The sequence below is a fragment of the Symphalangus syndactylus genome, chromosome 3, assembly GCF_028878055.3.
Source record: "Symphalangus syndactylus isolate Jambi chromosome 3, NHGRI_mSymSyn1-v2.1_pri, whole genome shotgun sequence".
NCBI classification, from domain to species: Eukaryota; Metazoa; Chordata; class Mammalia; order Primates; family Hylobatidae; genus Symphalangus; species Symphalangus syndactylus.
The window spans coordinates 104,214,290-104,232,822 of record NC_072425.2 but is presented as its reverse complement, the minus strand read 5'-3'; the positions used below and the strand labels follow the sequence as shown (position 1 = coordinate 104,232,822).

Sequence of the window (18,533 nt, the reverse complement as noted above, 5' to 3'; positions counted from 1 at the left end):
GGTCACTCAGGACTTGCTTTATGAATCTGGGTGCTCCTGTGTTGGGTGCATATATATTTAGGATAGTTAGCTCTTCTTGTTGAATTGATCCCTTTACCATTATGTAATGGCCTTCTTTGTCTCTTTTGATCTTTGTTGGTTTAAAGTCTATTTTATCAGAGACTAGGATTGCAACCCCTGCCTTTTTTTGTTTTCCATTTGCTTGATAGATCTTCCTCCATCCCTTTATTTTGAGTCTATGTGTGTCTCTGCACGTGAGATGGGTTTCCTGAATACAGCACACTGATGGGTCCTGACTCCTTATCCAGTTTGCCAGTCTGTGTCTTTTGGTTGGAGCATTTAGCCCATTTACATTTAACGTTAATATTGTTATGTGTGAATCTGATCCTGTCATTATGATGTTAGTTGGTTATTTTGCTCGTTAGTTGCTATAGTTTCTTCCTAGCCTCGATGGTCTTTACCGTTTGGCATGTTTTTGCAGTGGCTGGTGCCGGTTGTTCCTTTCCATGTTTAGTGCTTCCCTCAGGAGCTCTTTTAGGGCAGGCCTGGTGGTGACAAAATCACTCAGCGTTTGCTTATCTGTAAAGTATTTTATTTCTCCTTCACTTATGAAGCTTAGTTTGGCGGGATAGGAAATTCTGGGTTGAAAATTCTTTTCTTTAAGAATGTTGAATATCGGCCCCCACTCTCTTCTGGCTTATAGAGTTTCTGCTGAGAGATCAGCTGTTAGTCTGATGGGCTTCCCTTTGTGGGTAACCCGACCTTTCTCTCTGGCTGCCCTTAACATTTTTTCCTTCATTTCAACTTTGGTGAATCTGACAATTATGTGTCTTGGAGTTGCCCTTCTCGAGGAGTATCTTTGTGGCGTTCTCTGTATTTCCTGAATCTGAATGCTGGCCTGCCTTGCTAGATTGGGGAAGTTCTCCTGGATAATGTCTTGCAGAGTGTTTTCCAACTTGGTTGCATTCTCCCCATCATTTTCAGGTACACCAATCAGACGTAGGTTTGGTCTTTTCACATAGTCCCAAATTTCTTGGAGGCTTTGTTCATTTCTTTTTATTCTTTTTTCTCTAAACTTCCCTTCTCTCTTCATTGCATTCATTTCATCTTCCATCAGTGATACCCTTTCTTCCAGTTGATCGCATCTGCTACTGAGGCTTCTGCAATCTTCGCGTAGTTCTCGAAACTTGGCTTTCAGCTCCATCATCTCCTTTAAGCCCTTCTCTCCATTGGTTATTCTAGTTATCCATTCTTCTAATTTTTTTTTCAAAGTTTTTAACTTCTTTGCTATTGTTTTGAATTTCCTCTCGTAGCTCAGAGTAGTTTGATCGTCTGAAGCCTTCTTCTCTCAACTCATCAAAGTCATCCTCCATCCAGCTTTGTTCCGTTGCTGGTGAGGAACTGCGTTCCTTTGGAGGAGGAGAGGTGCTCTGTTTTTTAGAGTTTCCAGTTTTTTTGCTCTGTTTTTTCCCCATCTTTGTGGTTTTACCTACTTTTTGTCTTTGATGATGGTGATGTACAGATGGGTTTTTGGTGTCGATGTCCTTTCTGTTTGTTAGTTTTCCTTCTACCAGACAGGACACTCAGCTGCAGGTCTGTTGGAGTTTACTAGAGGTCCACTCCAGACCCTGTTTGGCTGGGTGTCAGCAGCGGTGGCTGCAGAACAGCGGATTTTCGTGAGACCACAAATTCAGCTGTCTGATAGTTCCTCTGAAAGTTTTGTCTCAGAGGGGTACCCGGTTGAATGAGGTGTCAGTCTGTCCTTACTGGGGGGGTGCCTCCCAGTTAGGCTGCTCAAGGGTGAGGGACCCACTTTAGGAGGCAGTCTGTCCGTTCTCAGATCTCCAGCTGCGTGCTGGGAGAACCACTACTCTCTTCAAAGCTGTCAGTCAGACAGGGACATTTAAGTCTGTGGAGGTTCTTGCTGAGTTTTTGTTTGTCTGTGCCCTGCCCCCAGAGGTGGAGCCTACAGAGGCAGGCAGGCCTCCTTGAGCTGTGGTGGGCTCCACCCAGTTCGAACTTCCTGGCTGCTTTGTTTACCTAAGCAAGCCTGGGCAATGGTGGGTGCCCCTCCCCCAGCCTCGCTGCCGCCTTGCAGCTTGATCTCAGACTGCTGTGCTAGCAATCAGCGAGACTCCATGGGCATAGGACCCTCCGAGCCAGGTTCGGGACACAATCTCCTAGTGTGCCGTTTTCCAGGCCCGTTGGAATAGCGCAGTATTAGGATGGGACTGACCTGATATTCCAGGTGCCGTCTGTTTCCCCTTTCTTTGACTAGGAAAGGGAATTCCCTGACCCTTTGTGCTTCCCGAGTGAGGCAATGCCTCGCCCTGCTTCGGCTCGCGCACAGTGCACTTCACCGACTGTCCTGCACCCACTGTTAGGCACTCCCTAGTGAGATGAAACCGGTACCTCAAGCGGAAATGCAGAAATCACCCGTCTTCTGTGTCGCTGGGGCTGGGAGCTGGAGACTGGAGCTGTTCCTATTCGGCCATCTTGGCTCCACCCCTGAAAGAACCTTTCAAAGAAAGTATCAGGCTTGGCATAGTCAAGAAACGGAAAGAAGTATGGTGGAGCAGAGTAGGCAAGGGGGCAAGAATATGTGAGGTTGACAGGAGTTAGATTTTTGCAGGACTTTGTACCCAAGATAAAGAACTTGGATTTTATTTTTTAAGTATAATAAAGAAATCTTGGAAGGTTTTAAAGTAGAGGAGTGACAGTCTGACTTGTCATTTATAAAGATCACTCTGGTTTCTATTTGTAGAATGAACTACAAAGAGCCAGTATGGAAATGGCCAACCCAGACAGGAGCCTATCAGAGTAGTCTGGGAAAGATGAAAGTGGCCAGGATGAAGTAGGGGCAGTGAAGTTGGAAGGAAGTGAATTAATTTGGGGTATGTTTCGGAGGAAAAGTCAAAAAGATTGAATTGGGACACTGAAGAAAATAAAAGAATCAAGGATAATTCCTAGTTATGGTCTAAAAGAACTGGCTGCGTGATACTAAGAAGACTAGAGAAAGACCAGGATGGGAGTGGGTGTGGGGAATCAAAAGTTTCAAATATAATAAGTTTTAGATGTCTATCAGAGATTTTGAGGAAGTAACAAGCAGGCAGTAACCTATAGAAATCTGGTGTCCTGATAAGTTGGCTCGAGATATCCATGTTGGGCAATAATCGATGACTATATTTAAAGCCAAAGCACAAATCAGCATGTTAGGGAGGCAAAGGAGTCCTAAAATGGTGCCTGGATGCTGGCATTTGGAGGACACACAGAAAAGGAGCAAGGCAGCAAGGGAAACAGGAAGAAGATAGCTGGGGTGGCTGGAGAAAAACCAGACAGGTATTGAAGCAGACAGAAGGAAGTAGTTCAGGCAAGGGGTAGTCAACTGTGCTAAATCCTGTGGATAGTTCAAGCAATATACAAACAAAATAGAGAGCACTACCTAGCTTGAAAAGAGCAATCTTGGTGAAGCTGACGGGTATGTGATACCTTTTAGAATGAGAGGCAAGGAGGTGGAGATAGCTACTTTTGACAACCTTTTTAGTGTCACTGAAGTGACATTTCAACCAATATTGTAATACAAAAAAAATTACTTCAATTTGCTAAAATCAGTTCAAATCAGCAGGGAGAATGATCATTTTATAAATGACCTTGGTATAATTTATTATTTATTGGAAAAATTAAATAATTGATTAAAATTTTAGGAAAAAAGGAAGTAATACTTCAAAAAGATAACAAATCTGTCACTAACTGGTAGTATAATGGGCATTTTCATTTTGTAGTTATACATTTTTCTAATTTTTCCATAATATACTCTTGTTTAATTAAAAGAATCAATGTCTTTTTTAAGAAAACCAAACAATTTTAGCAAACCTCTAGGCTCAAAACCAAATTAAACCAATTCAATGCAACAGACTATTGGTATTTCATCAGGTTCCTACCATCTGGAAAGGTGTGCAATATAAGAATGTCAAGGAGGATATATAACACAAGGTGAAGCAAGGTGAGTGTTCCAATCAGAGCACAAGGCACCTATGAGAAGTCAAAAGAAGGGCTTATAACTTCTGGTTCCTGGTCAGAGTTTCAGAGTAAAACTCTGAAAAAAAGAAAAGAACTTGACAAAGGGAAGGTCATGGTGACTGGGTCATCATGAGCAACGTTACTGGAGTGGTAAGGCAGAATCTGTACCTTGTTAAGTCACTCTGTGGGAGAAATCCACAGGACATGGTGAGCAACCCACGGTTACCACCAAGAGCTCTTCAGTGAAGTTAGAAATGGAGAAAAACCCAAGAAGCTCCCCTTCCTCTTCCCTCAGGAATGCCTACTCATCAATTAAATAAAGAATAGCTAAGTAACATGTATAACCAGGATCTCTAAAGTGTGTGTGTCTGCATGTGTATGTCTCAATCACCACAGGAAATTATAATCAGTTATTCACAGCCCTGAATTCTTTCTGGGTCTTGTGTTCAGTGCTCAAGTAGCTTGTCTGAGTCCAATTAGGGAAGGGTTAGCTCTGATTAAGTTTAAAGAAATGTGGTTAGCGAAAGAAGCCACAAAATGAAGACTTCAGAACGGAGACACCACTCCTCTCTGTTTTACATGGTGCCTATTATTGCTGTGGGTTTTGGAAATTCACTGGATTGTCTGTTACTCATGGTAAAGTCCACCTGGTATAGCATGTTGCAAAGACGAGAAGGATCTGAATTTCTGCATCTGACTCAGTGGAAGATGGAGATACCTCCTTAAAATTGAGGCAAGTATTCTCTGAGTGGAAGGAGGAATAAAAGGAAAAAGAAAGTATGATTTAGAATTCTACTTGTATCTGACTCAGAAACAGTGAGTTTAAGGCTATTGTTAGCCACTGTCCCTGGTTCCCCACATAGTCCTTAGGCTAGTGGTGTAGAGGAAGTGATCTCTTGTGGAGAGGGTATATATGACCGCGTTGCTTCTATCAGGAAGCCATGAAGTCGCCAGGGTATACTTAGACCCAGAAAAAGATTTTTAAATGTCAGTGGCATTACTCACACATCTCTTCTGGCTGTCTCAGTGCGTTCTTCACCCTCACACAGAGATTGACACGTTTCCCATATCCCTGGTCAAAAATAGAATGTACTTCTCATTTCAGCTCTGAAACACTCAAATGGTGTGTCCCAAGCTTTTTGCAGTCTTCTTCAATTCATAACCCGAAGCCAATACAAACAAGGTGTCTGGGTGTTTTTAATATGTGTATGTACTTACAACTCTCATTATATAAATTGTTTTCCCTTGAGATGTTTCTCATTGCTAGAAAGTCCTGCTTTTATGCTTATATTTCTCTTTAAACTTTACTTTTATGCCAACAGATGATGTGCTTGATTCTATTTTCCATTTAATGTTAGGATATTGGACTCTTGGCAAAGCATAATGAGGGGCCCAGTTCACTCTCAGTTTAAATGCTAAGATAATGTACTTCTGCATAAGATGAAAGAGACACCTATCCAATGGCTGCCCTTTAGTGTGACTGTTCTGCTGCCTGTAAATTAGTTTGGTATGGACAGATGGCCTCTGTTTGAACCAAGCACTCCCCTTCACTAGCTATCATCTTCTTCCCTCTTATCACCCTGGCTAATTCTTATTCTGATTACTGATGTGCACCTTGGGCTGTCTTTGTTTGTTGGACTTATTCAGAATTTTTTCACTGACTCAACAGCCTTCCTCTTCTCTACCCACCTTCACCTTCCCTGAGCTTCCAAGGAGACTGGCAAGCTCATTTGTGTACTTCTAGAGCAACCCTGTCACAGGGCTAATGGCTACCAATGAACAACAAATTAGCAGATGATGCCTGCACTTGATGGCTGGATTTGGTCAAGCCATTGTTTGCTACTTTTAAATAATGTTACATGGTATTGTTCTTATACTCAGTTATTAATGAGTCCTTCTTCACCTCGTTCCTCCATTCTACCAGTTTCAAGATGATTTGTGATGAAGACTTTTCTCAGCTCTTTTCGGAGAAGACCAAAGTTAAGAATTCAAACTTAATTGGTACTTGCCTTCATAGCTTCCACACTTGCTTTGCTCTGTCATTTTCATATGGTGCCACAAATTCCCTCCCACCTTCTAGGGCACAAAAAATCTCTTATTTTTGGAGAAACTCAAAGGATACTCTATTAATGTCTATTTGGGATTTCTAATTCTTACTTTACATTTGATCTACCATATTTTTCTCTTTATTTGGGCAATCTTTGCTTTTTAAGCAATATATATTTTTAAAATTACAAAATCAATGCATTTGTGATAAACTCAGAAAATATAGAAAAGGTCCAGTGAAGGGACATAGAATCACTTATAATCTCCCCATTTATTATTAACTTTGACTTATATCTTTCTAATATATTTTCTATATAGTAACATAATTACAATATTTTATACACTGTATCTCCTTTTCACTCAACAATCCATTATTAATATTTCCCCATAGTAATAAATATTTCCCCATAGTAATAAATATTCTTTATAATATTAAGAATAACATAACCTTCTCTCCTAGTGTAAGCACTTTCTTTTTAATTCACGAGTGGATTCTGAATGTTATCACACATCTTTTTCATTACTATTGAGATATGTGCTCTGGTTTCTTCCAGTAATCTATTGGCATAAAAAGCAATATCACTAGGGGTAAGAGGGTGACTCTATAGCCAGACTTCCTGGATTCAAGCCTGCCTCCGCCCTTACCAGTTGTGTGACTTTGAACAACTTACTCAATTTCCCAACACTTGAACTTTCTCATCTGTAAATGAGGCACAATAATGGGACCCATATAATTTATTTCTGTGAAAATTGAATGAATATATCAGCAGATCTTAGGATACCACCTGACAAAAAACCAAAACAATGTGTTTGTAATTGCTTCTCAATCCTGAAAGTAACTTCACTTTGTCACGTACTCTTAATATACTGCAGAGTTATCTTGTCTTTATTTAGAACTGGGAATGATCTCCAGTTTTTTCATTATTCAACTTTGTTCACATTTGGCATCAAAATATATGGTCTTTTAAAAATGAAGTTAAATTTTTCATTTTATTCCCTATGCTTTTGAACAATGAAAAAGAACTAGAGAAGAACAAAGTCAAACACTAGCCAGCTTCAAGACTCCCCGTAAAGATACAGTAATCAAGACAATGTGGTATTGGCAAAAGAATAGACAAAAAGATCAATGAAACAGAATAGATTACCCAGAAACAGACCCGCATAAATATAGTCACCTGATATTTGACAAAGAAGCAAAGGCAATACAGTGGAGAAAAGATCTTTTCAATACACAATGCTGAAACAACAGAACATCCAAATGCAATGAACCTAGACACAAACCTTACACCCTTCACAAAACTCAACTTAAATGGATCACAGGTCTAAATGTAAAATGTAAAAGTATAAGTCCCCTAGAAATAACATAGGAGTAACTCTAGATGACTTTGGGTTTGGTAATGACTTTTTAGATACAGCACAAAAGGCATGATCCATGAAAGAAACAACTGATAAGCTGAACTTCATTAAAATAAAAAAAAATCTGCTCTGCAAAACACTGTCAAGAAGATGAAAAGGCAAGCCACAGACTGGGAGAAAATATTTGCAAAAGACATACTTGATAAAGGACTGTTATCCTACAAGGCACCTACTCAACAATAAGAAAATAAACAACCTGATTTGAAAATGGGCCAAAGATCTCAACAGACATCTCACTAAAGAAGATATACAGTGGAAAATAAGCATATGAAAAGATGTCCCACATCATATATCACCAAATAAACGCAAATTAAAACAGCAATACAATATTGCTACACACCTATTATAATGGCCAAAATCCAGAGCACTGACAATAGTAAATGCTGGTGAGGATGTGGAGCAACAGGAATTGTCATTCACTGCTGTAATGAATACAAATGCAAAATGGAACAGCCACTTTGGGAGACAGTTTGGTGGATTCTTACAAAACTAAACATACTCTTACCATGGGATCCAGAAATTATATGCCTTGGTATTTACTCAAAGGAACTGAAAACATGTCCCCACAAAAACTTGCACACATGTTTATTGCAGGCTTATTCATAATTTTGCAAATATTTAGAAACAGCTAAGACATACTTCCGTAGATGAATGAAAAATAAACTGTGGTACATAAAGACAATGGACTATTTTCCAGTGCTAAAAAGAAATGAGCTACCAAGCCATGAAAAGACAAAGAGAAAACTTAGGTGCATATTACCAAGTGAAGGAAGCTCATCTGAAAAGGCCACATACTGTATGATTCCAACTATATGACATTCTGGAAAAGCCAAAGCTATGGAGACAGTGAAAACATTAGTGGTTGGCAGGGGGTAGTGGAAGGGAGAGATGAATAGGTGGAGAACAGAGGATTTTTAGGGCAGTGAAAATACTCTGTGAGATACTATAATGGTGGACCCATGTCATTATACGTCTCCAAACTCATGGAATGTAGGGCACCAAGAGTGAACCCTAATGGAAACTATGAGATTTGGGTGATGATGTGTTACTGGAATTTTGTTAGCTGTAACAAATGTACCACTTTGTGGGGGATGCTATAAATGAAGGAGGCTATGCATGTGTCGGGAGAGGAGGAGGAGAGACCCCTACTGTGGGGTTTCTCTGTGTATTCATTTCAATTTTGCTGCTAACCTAAAACTGCTCTAAAAAAATGGTTTTTTTTACAAAAAACCTAGAGTAATCTCACACTTGAAGGTTTGAGAAGACTCACTCAGAACTTCTAAGACCAGCATTTCTTACCAGTAAACTTTTTTAAATATTATGTTTTTCTGTAGTTATGAAGTGTTCTACTTCTTAAGAAGTTATTTTTGATAACATACTTTCCTAAAAATGTTTCAATTTTTTCAAGATTTTTAGGTAGTATTTTTTCTTTCCTTAAAAATAAATCCACTTTATATCAAACACTATATTTACTTTCCCATTCATAGTTTTAGCTGTATTTATTCTCTCTTTTCTTTGAGAAGACTAGCTAGAGATTTATTTATTAGATTTTTTCTTCAAACAATTTTCAGGCTTATTTTAATCCTACCATCTTTCTATTTTCTGAAATAATTATTTTTGCTTTAATATTTGCGTATGCTTTTCTTAGAGTTGCTTTGTTTTACTTAACTTCTTGAGTTTAGGGCTTATTTAAATTATTTTAATTCTCTGTTCTTTAATAATAAAAGCATGGAAATCTAGGAGCTTTTCCCTAAGCACAAGAATATACCCTTCTTTACACCTGTCTTCTCCAGTTTTCATAGAAGATATATTTTGTTTTAAATTCAACATGTACATATGCAAAAACATTGTATAGTTTTCTTCTTGTCTAACTAAAATGCAGATTGTCTCTTTAAACAAACAAACAATCAAATAATTTAGCATGCCTCCTACCCTACTTCCTAGCCATGCCTGTTTTGGTAACATAATTTGGAGATTTAGGCCGACTATTGTCTTTAAAGTTTAAGTTTTACATTACACATTTCCTATTTTCAGTAGTGCCCATCAAGCCTATTATAAGAAAACTTCCCTATTCTTTTTTTTTCATAGTTTTTTTTTTTAATTATACTTTAGGTTTTAGGGTACATGTGCACAATGTGCAGGTTTGTTACATATGTATCCATGTGCCATGTTGATTTCCTGCACCCATTAACTCGTCATTTAGCTTAGCTTTTAATTTTTTTTATGTTTATTAAGGTTTGAACAGATCTTTGAAGATTTTTTTTCCAAACAAAATTAATAGGTGGTATATTTTCTAACCTCCTGAATACTCAAAAAAGTCCTATTTCCTTCACATGAGAAAGAAAGCCTTGATGGGAATAATAATCTAAGTCACAATAGCTTAACCTAAAAATGCTGAATTTGCACTGTCCAATATGGGTGGCATTAACCACATGGAGCTATTTAAATTTAAATTACTAAAATTAAGTAAAATGAAAATTCAGTCCACTGGTCACATTTCAAGCGTTCCATAGCTCAACAGGAGTAGTGGCTACCATATTGTACAGCACACATATAGAACATTTTCATTATTGCAGAAAGTTTTACTGCACAGCAGTTCCTAGCCTACACATTGATCCATTGACTTGCAGAGTGCAAAGAAGGTTGAAGACACCTGTTTTAAATTCCTTTATAGAGTAACCAGATTTTCTACCTAGAGTTTATAGAATTTTAAATTTTCAGGTTGTAATTATGTAGATTTTAGTTTAGAATATCAGTCTGCATATGGGAAATATTCTGAGCTCAGGAAAACTTACTTCAATTACGTCTTTAAAAATTGTTTTATTTTTCTCCAGGTACGATAGCTTCTATCTTGGTTTGAGTTTCGGTTTTCTGTCTCCCTCTTTTTTTTTTTCATAGTTTCATCTTTGTCTCTTTTTTTTGAACTCTCCAGGAAAAGTTATCAAATTAGTCCTTTGCATCTTTGAGTTTATTTCCTAGGTACCAAACTATGATATTTTTTCTGTAATAATAGTAGGATATTAATCCTACTAAATATTTCTCATCAGATTCATCTACTTGTATATCTTGTCCTGCTGTCACTTTTTTTCTCTCTCTTTTCTCCTTATTACTTTTAACTGTTCTGTAGAAGCCATTTTTTTCATTTTTACTGGAAATTCTAAACAACTTTTTGAATTTTTTCCTCAGGATTCTACAATTGGTCATTTTTAGAGTTATAAGCAGTCTCTGTTCTTCCAAGTCCTCAGCATGACCACTCTTGTCCCTAATTTTACATTATGTTTCTGTGGGCCCTAATTTGGACTTTTAAATTTAGTTATCTTTTTTTCATTTTTTAAAATTTAACTTTTTAAAAAAATTTTTTTATTTTTAATTGTATTATTATTATACTTTAAGTTTTAGGGTACATGTGCACAACGTGCAGGCTTGTTACATATGTAAACATGTGCAATGTTGGTGTGCTGCACCTATTAACTCGTCATTTAGCATTAGGTTTAATGCTATCTCTCCCCCTCCCCCCACCCCGAAACAGTCCCCGGTGTGTGATGTTCCCCTTCCTGTGTCCATGTGTTCTCATTGTTCAATTCCCACCTATGAGTGAGAACATGCAGTGTTTGGTTTTTTGTCCTTGCGATAGTTTGCTGAGAATGATGGTTTCCAGCTTCATCCATGTCCCTACAAAGGACATGAACTCATCATTTTTTATGGCTGCATAGTATTCCATGGTGTATATGTGCCACATTTTCTTCATCCAGTCTGTCATTGTTGGACATTTGGGTTGGTTCCAAGTCTTTGCTATTGTGAATAGTGCTGCAATAAACGTACGTGTGCATGTGTCTTTATAGCAGCATGATTTATAATCCTTTGGGTCTATACCCAGTAACGGGATGGCTGGGTCAAATGGTATTTCTAGTTCTAGATCCCTGAGGAATCGCCACACTGACTTCCACAATGGTTGAACTAGTTTACAGTCCCACCAACAGTGTAAAAGTGTTCCTATTTCTCCACATCCTCTCCAGCACCTGTTGTTTCCTGACTTTTTAATGATCGCCATTCTATTTAACTTTAAGTTCAGAGGTACAAGTGCAGGTTTGTTACATAGGTAAACTTGTGTCACAGGGGTTTATTGTACAGATTATTTCATCACCCATGGATTAAGCCTAGTACCCATCAGTTATTTTTCCTGATACTCTCTCTCCTCCCACTGTCCACCCTCCAACAGGCCCCAGTGTGTGTTGTTCCCACATATGTGTCCATGTGTTCTCATCATTTCACTCCAGTTTATAAGTGAGGAAGTGCAGTATTTGGTTTTCTGTTGCTGCTTTAGTTTGCTAAAGATAATGGCCTCCAGATCCATCCATGTTCCTGCAAAGGGCAGGATCTCATTCTTTTGTATGGCTCATGGTATTCCATGGTGTACATGTACCATATTTTCTTTATTTTTCTTTATTTTTAATTTTTTATTATACTTTAAGTTCTGGGGTGCATGTACAGAACGTGCAGTTTTGTTACATAGGTATACACATGCCATGGTGGTTTGCTACACCCATCAACCTGTCACCTACATTAGGTATTTCTCCTAATGCTATAAAGACACATGCACAGGTATGTTTATTGCGGCACTATTCACAATAGCAAAGACTTGGAACCAACCCAAATGTCCATTAATGATAGACTGGCTAAAGAAAATGTGACACATATACACCATGGAATACTATGTAGCCAAAAAAAGGATAAGTTCATATCCTTTGCACAGACATGGATGAAGCTGGAAACCATCATTCTCAGCAAACTAACACAAGAACAGAAAACCAAACACCACGTGTTCTCACTCATAAATGGGAGCTGAACGATGAGAACACATGTACACAGGGAGAGGAACATCACACACCAGGGCCTGTCAGGGGGTGGGCGGCTAGGGGAGGGATAGCATTAAATTTAGTTATCTTTAAGTAAGATAAGAATAATGAAGAGGTTGTATTTGAAAACAAAGGATTTTGTTTTGCCCACTTCCTTCTCCTTATTAACTGCAAATATTTAAATCTCCATCTAGAAGCCTGAGTGGAGCCTGCCTCAAGCCCATTCCTAACTTTTCACAGTCTATGTCCCCACCATCACTTTGTAACAACTTTACCTCCAAGGATGTAACTTGCCATTAGGTGTAACCCTTTACTGGCTTGTTCTGGCTTGTTCTCTGGGGCTTGCTTTACTGGCTTGTTCTCTGGGGTTTGCTCCTCTAAATGACATGGAAGGATGAAAGGCAGTTTAGACATGCTCAGAAAGCCTCCAAAAGCAGCAACTGTGTGGTGGAGGTGGGATTCCATAATTTTTTGTTGAAGCAAGTTCTGGTTCTCTGGGTTATGAGCTGTTTCATGAAGCAAAGTTTGGGAATGCCAACAATCAGAAGTTTGGATTATCTTGACCAAGTTCTATCAGCCTTGTAGATTCCAAAGAGTGCTCCCAGATTCTGGCAATAGATCTTCTGTAAGGTCTGGTTTCCTGTCTTGCTATTTTTATATATTTTTCTGTCTTCATAAGCATTAAAGGGGGAAGGTGGAAGAGGCTACCTCATGACAGTCAACTGCAAGAGGTCAGGTCTCCTCCTGCTCAGGATAACTGTAATATGTGCTGGGAATATGACATTCTGAAATAAGGAGGGACTGTTCAGAACAGCCCGGGCTCTGTTCCTATCTATTCTAAACAGGATTTTCTGCAAAGATTTAGCTCAGCGCACCCAGTTTCCCCCAAGGTATAAAACCCAGGGCAGAATGCTTTCAGGGTCCCTCAGTTGCAGTGTGACGTGGAGCACTCACAGACAAGACTCTGTTCATCCTGGACAGCTCTCCTGAAAGTTGGGCACCAGCCCACCTTAATGCTAGGTTTCTATTATCCATCTTCTCATCTGTGTGTAATAGATAAGAAGCTCGATTAACTTGTGTGAGTATTCTGTCTCACCAGACTCATTCAAGTAGAGTGACAGGTGCGTGGTGAACCTGCTTCACACCAGTCAGATTCCAAGAGTTTTTAAAATCAGATTCCAAGAGTTTTTAAAATCAGATTCCAAGAGTTTTTATATACTATTTATCTTATATTGATGTTTTTATTATAAAATGAGTACATTTATAACATAAAAATATATTTAAAGAAATGAAATAACCACTATTAAGCTTTTCTGGCACATATTCTTTCTGTTTTTCTTAATGCCATCTTTATACTTTTTATCATACAAATGTTAGACTTATATACAAGAATTGTCCCTGTTTTTAAAAATAGACAACAGGATTTAGATATTCATTCATTCAATGATCAGTAAGTTAATATTTAAGCATTTGTTCCTTCGTAAACTGCCAGACCATGTTAGGTGGCAGAGATTGAGAATGGGAAGGTTTTTGCCCTCAGGGAGTTCAAGGTCTGGCAGGGAAGAGGGAAGGGTCAATGAGTAAATACTGTATAATGGAATATGGTTGCTACTGTAGAGGTAGGTTCAGGGAACATTAGGAAGAGGAAAGCGGGCACAAACCCCAGACAAAGTAGGTCAGAGAAGTATTTCCAAGGAGGAAAAACTTGGACTGGGTCTTTGACAATGACTAAGTGCTCCTCAGGTAGACAAGTTGGGTGTTGGGGGTAGGATGGGAAGGAAGTATGTTCCAACAGAAGAGGACAGCTTGTATAAAGCACGAAAGAGAAACTGGAGCATGCTCAAAGAACTGCAAATAGTTTTCCATGACTGGAGCCCAGGGAGTGGGCACACTGTTGAGAGCTTAAGTTTATATGCCATACACAGAAGTTTTATTTTCAATCTTGAAGCCACATGGAGTCCCGATGAGTTTAAGAGACGGAGTACCTTCTCAGCTGTAACTTTACATGACCCACGCTGGATGGATGAATGGATTAGAGGCAGGTGAGGAGGAGTGACTAATAGGAGAACTAGGGGTGATGCTTCAGTAGTTCACGTGTGAGTTAATGAAGGCCTGGACTCTGGGAATGGAGGTGGGCATCTTCTCAGTCTTGCAGAATGCCACCTTTTATGGGTAGAGATGATGCTGTGTCTACCTTCCACAAGAAGAAAGTATATTCCGTGAATATTTAGTCACGTATAGTTTCTTTCATACATTATAATGTTTCACTGATTCATCATGTCTTTCCCATTCTCCATTGTCCCAGATATATATCCCTCCCTATTCCTTTGAGAGTACCTCTTTCCTAAGATGTACTTCTCTATGGTCTATACCAGGGATCAGCAAACTATAGCCTGCATGGCAAATCCAGCCTGCAGCCTTTTTTTTTGTTTTGTTTTAAAGTTTCTATTAGAACACAACCCAGCCCATTCACTTACCTAATATGTCTATGGCTGCTTTTCATTACAATGGTAGAGTTGAGTAGTTTCAAAAGAGATCATATGTGGCCCACAAAGCCTGAAATATGTACTACCTGGTCATTTACAGACCTCTTAACTACTTAGTTTATCCAAATCTTGCTCATTCCTAAAAGTCAAGTTCAATGTTTCTCTTATGTTCTGGGACCACAGTGATCTTTCTCTTTCCTCTGAATTGGTAGTTATTACTGTTTGGGTCACATATTATTTTAGTTATCCTATATATTGTCTTGAGTTTTTTCTCTTCCAAAAGCTTAGATTTTTAAATATATAAATTATACATGTAAGATTTTTTGGAAACAGGGACCAGATATGCTGGCTGTCTACAATATGCAAGGCATAGTTCTCTGGATTCCTCAGTGAAGTTGTTTGCCCATCCCCACTCCCACCCCCAACTGCCATCCTCTCCCCAGGTGATATGTGCAGCACAACTTTAAGATACTTGCACACAATGGTGATATATACTTGAGAGATAGCTATGTGAGATTAAAGATACAATTGGATCCCCATGTAAGAGTCACAGAGTTTATTTCTTTCTTTGTTAATAGCTTCTGAGAGGGTGAATTAGCAGATATCTATAAGGGGCTAATGCTCACTAGTATCATTACTCTTCAAAAATCAATTGCCTAGGTCAATCCTCCAGCCTTCATTGGCTTTGAAGAAATGTTTGCTCCTTTCAAACTACAGTTAGATATTAAATATATCCACATATTAAGCATTGAGAAAAGCTGGAGAAGTGTGTAAATACTCTAAGCATATGTGTTTTATGGTGCAAATATTGAGAAGTTTACAAAGCAGTAATATGTTTCAGTCTCTGGTGTGCTCTGCAGCCACCTCCCTAACTCTGTTTCCATGTTCTCTCAGTCAAGTTTACTTGACTGGAAGGGTATTTTTCTGGTATGTATTATATTTTACTTATGAACTAAATGGCATTCTACTAGGGAGGTGAGGTATAGCACTGCATGCTCTCTTTACGTGAGAGATGGTATTGCAAGTGGTACAGGACTCAGGGTCTGGAGTCAAATCAAATAGGCACTAACTCAGAGGGCAGTTGTGAGAGTTCCATGAGATCGTGCATGTCATATAGTGCTTGGAACATATAAGCAATCAATAAATCTTGGCTATAATTATTATTCTTATAATATTATGAGACAAGTACTTTTCTCTTAGAAAATATATCCAGCAAATAGTTATGTATAGTTTCTTTGAGACATGGATATAATGGGCTACTTGAAAGGATGCTAGCAATACAGTATCCTAAATTTCTCATCAGTGAGAACATGACCATTTTCTTTTGGATGGTGCCCTAGAAGATAGCAAATAAGAGCTCTTACTCTAAAACCAGCTGAATACAAAAGCCTCTGGCACGGACTCTAATCACTATTTTATCTTAAATAATAAAAACATTAAAGACAAGAAAAAATAACCTTCCAGTACTGATATCACATCCCATGAACACATTGTAATTGTATTTCTTTTCTTTTGCATAAAACAACAAGTCTTATGTTAATATAGCCAAAGACAACCTGAAATGCGCAATCTGTGCAGAAACAGAATTGCAAATGTTTGATCAGGAGAGCAGGAAGCACACGTTCTGCTACTCCACTCCCAAAATAGAAAACCTATTTAGCACTTTGTAAAACACGCTAAATGAAGTTTGCTCTCTCCTGCAGATAGAGATTTTACTTCATTTTGTGCCAGTGAAATTTTTGAAAATTGCATGAGGAGAGAGCAATTTTTGGCACTTTGGCTAGGAGTACAAAATGTTAGCAAATGGTGCTGAAAGGATCTTAAGTGTAATGTTGGAATAATATTCACACAACACTGGCTGCATCTTCGTTTTTAACCTATTTACATATTCACAGGGAAAAATGCTTAGCAGTTATTTGTCTAAAGGGGCCTATTTAAGGGGAAAATGGCATTCACAATTTTTGAATACATTAGTCAAGAAGGTTGCTGTGGATAACAATTCATAAAGAAAAATATCATTTCAACTATCATAGAAGGAGTAGCAGGATATAGGTGGAGAAATTTTGGACATCAATGTTAGTTCTGTACATAGAAAAGGAGGAAAAGAAGGGAGTGAGAAATATAATACATACCAGAAATTTCCACCGTGTAAGTGGACACAGAAAGAGCCACTAAACAAAGCTGAAAAAACTGACAGAATTTCCTGAGTTCTAACACGGCTCTTTTAATTTCTGACCACTTGCTATGTACAGAAATGGAAGTATCCATCTTAAAAAATGAATATCCTTTCATTCAAAATGTATTTAACAGCTATCTTCTGTATCTGTGGCACAACCATAGAAACTGTGGCATATAGAAATCGCTATATATTTTTTGCCCACAAGGAGCTTGCAGTCAAAGTTAGAGAGAGAATACTATAGTCAAGAGACACCGAATAGGTATTTAGGAGGTATAGAGCCGAAGCACCAACCTCTGGGTTTAGGTTGGCTTCTACAGAAGGAATTTTGGATGGATACTTGTGAAAATAAGAGAAAGAAGAAGTACTGAGCAGAAATCAAACTGCAACTGTTTGCAAGTCATTTTTTTTTTTGCAGACCATTGCATGTCAAACTGCAGTGCAGGCCTGACAAAGCCTCGGCCACTCACCTAGGGGTGGGGTGCAGTGCTGAAGCATATATCGGCTGTCTGAGCTTTCTCACATTGGGCCAAAATGTCCCAATGTTTTCTTCCCCTGCCTGGATCAGTCATTGGATGTGAACCACCCTGAGAAGGTGTGACGTCCAATAAGGTGGCTTTCTGCAACAGAGGTGGAGCCTCCCTGAGCTGAGGACTGGAGACTCTGTTGAAAGTTCCCCTTGCTATTGGGTGCAGCACATCACTGAAGATGCTCTGGGTGGCACAGCTTTGTGTCTACCCTAATTCATTTGTAAAGCTTTTTGAGAACTGCAAATTAAAGCATCCATTAATAAAGGTGAATGGAAATTCAGCAGATAGATCTAGCAATGAACTTTTATTAAACCAATATGTACAGATGGTTTAATACAGAGATCATTCATAAACCAATGTGTTTTACTAATGTGTTTTATCAGTACATCCTGTGTGTTTTCTATATCCATAAAATATTGATAATTTTTCTCCAAAAAAAGATTCTGTGGTGAAAAAATTTGCAGAGGGTAGAAAATTAAGGCAATTTTTCTGAGGTAAAACAAAATATCTAGGAAATTAAGATAATTTTTCTGAGGTAAAACAAAATATCTAGGAAATTAAGATAATTTTTCTGAGGTACAACAAAATATCTAGCCAGTCCCATCCTTTGGACTTTAAGACAGCTAATCTTGACCAACACTGAAGACAGCCAACTTGGTGCTATAGAAGGGCCCGTATCCTTTTCAACTATACCCCAAGCCATCAATAAGCTGCTACTTCCAACAAAATATGAAGTCACGGAACACATACGTGCATGAAGACAGCAGCAAGACTTCTGCAGATCACTTCTGTGCCAGTATCCCATTGTCATCTGGTCCTAGTGTTTATTTGTCAAGAAGAGTCTGATTTAATCAAAGTTGAACCAAGCCCTGGTCCCATGTTCTTCCACATTGTGTCCTTTTGTCCCCACAAACACCCTGTGTAATAAATATTATTATTTCCCATTTTTAGATGAGGAAACCTAGAGTGACAGAGGTTTAGAGATCTCCCTTAAAAAATGTTG

At 38.5% G+C, this 18,533-nt stretch overlaps 1 protein-coding gene across 2 annotated transcripts in view; it reads right to left on the bottom strand.

Annotated features, from left to right (window-relative positions):
* LOC129479473 (26S proteasome complex subunit SEM1) overlaps positions 1–18,533 on the bottom strand; it is a 100,176-nt gene that overhangs the window by 17,326 nt on the left and 64,317 nt on the right. The window contains exon 2 of one of the 2 annotated variants that reach the window (XM_055272637.2): positions 5,026–5,092. The exons of the other annotated variant lie outside the window; for it this stretch is intronic. Coding sequence (XP_055128612.1) covers positions 5,026–5,092 — 67 coding nt within the window. The remainder of the gene's footprint in view (positions 1–5,025; positions 5,093–18,533) is intronic. 2 annotated transcript variants of the gene reach the window in all.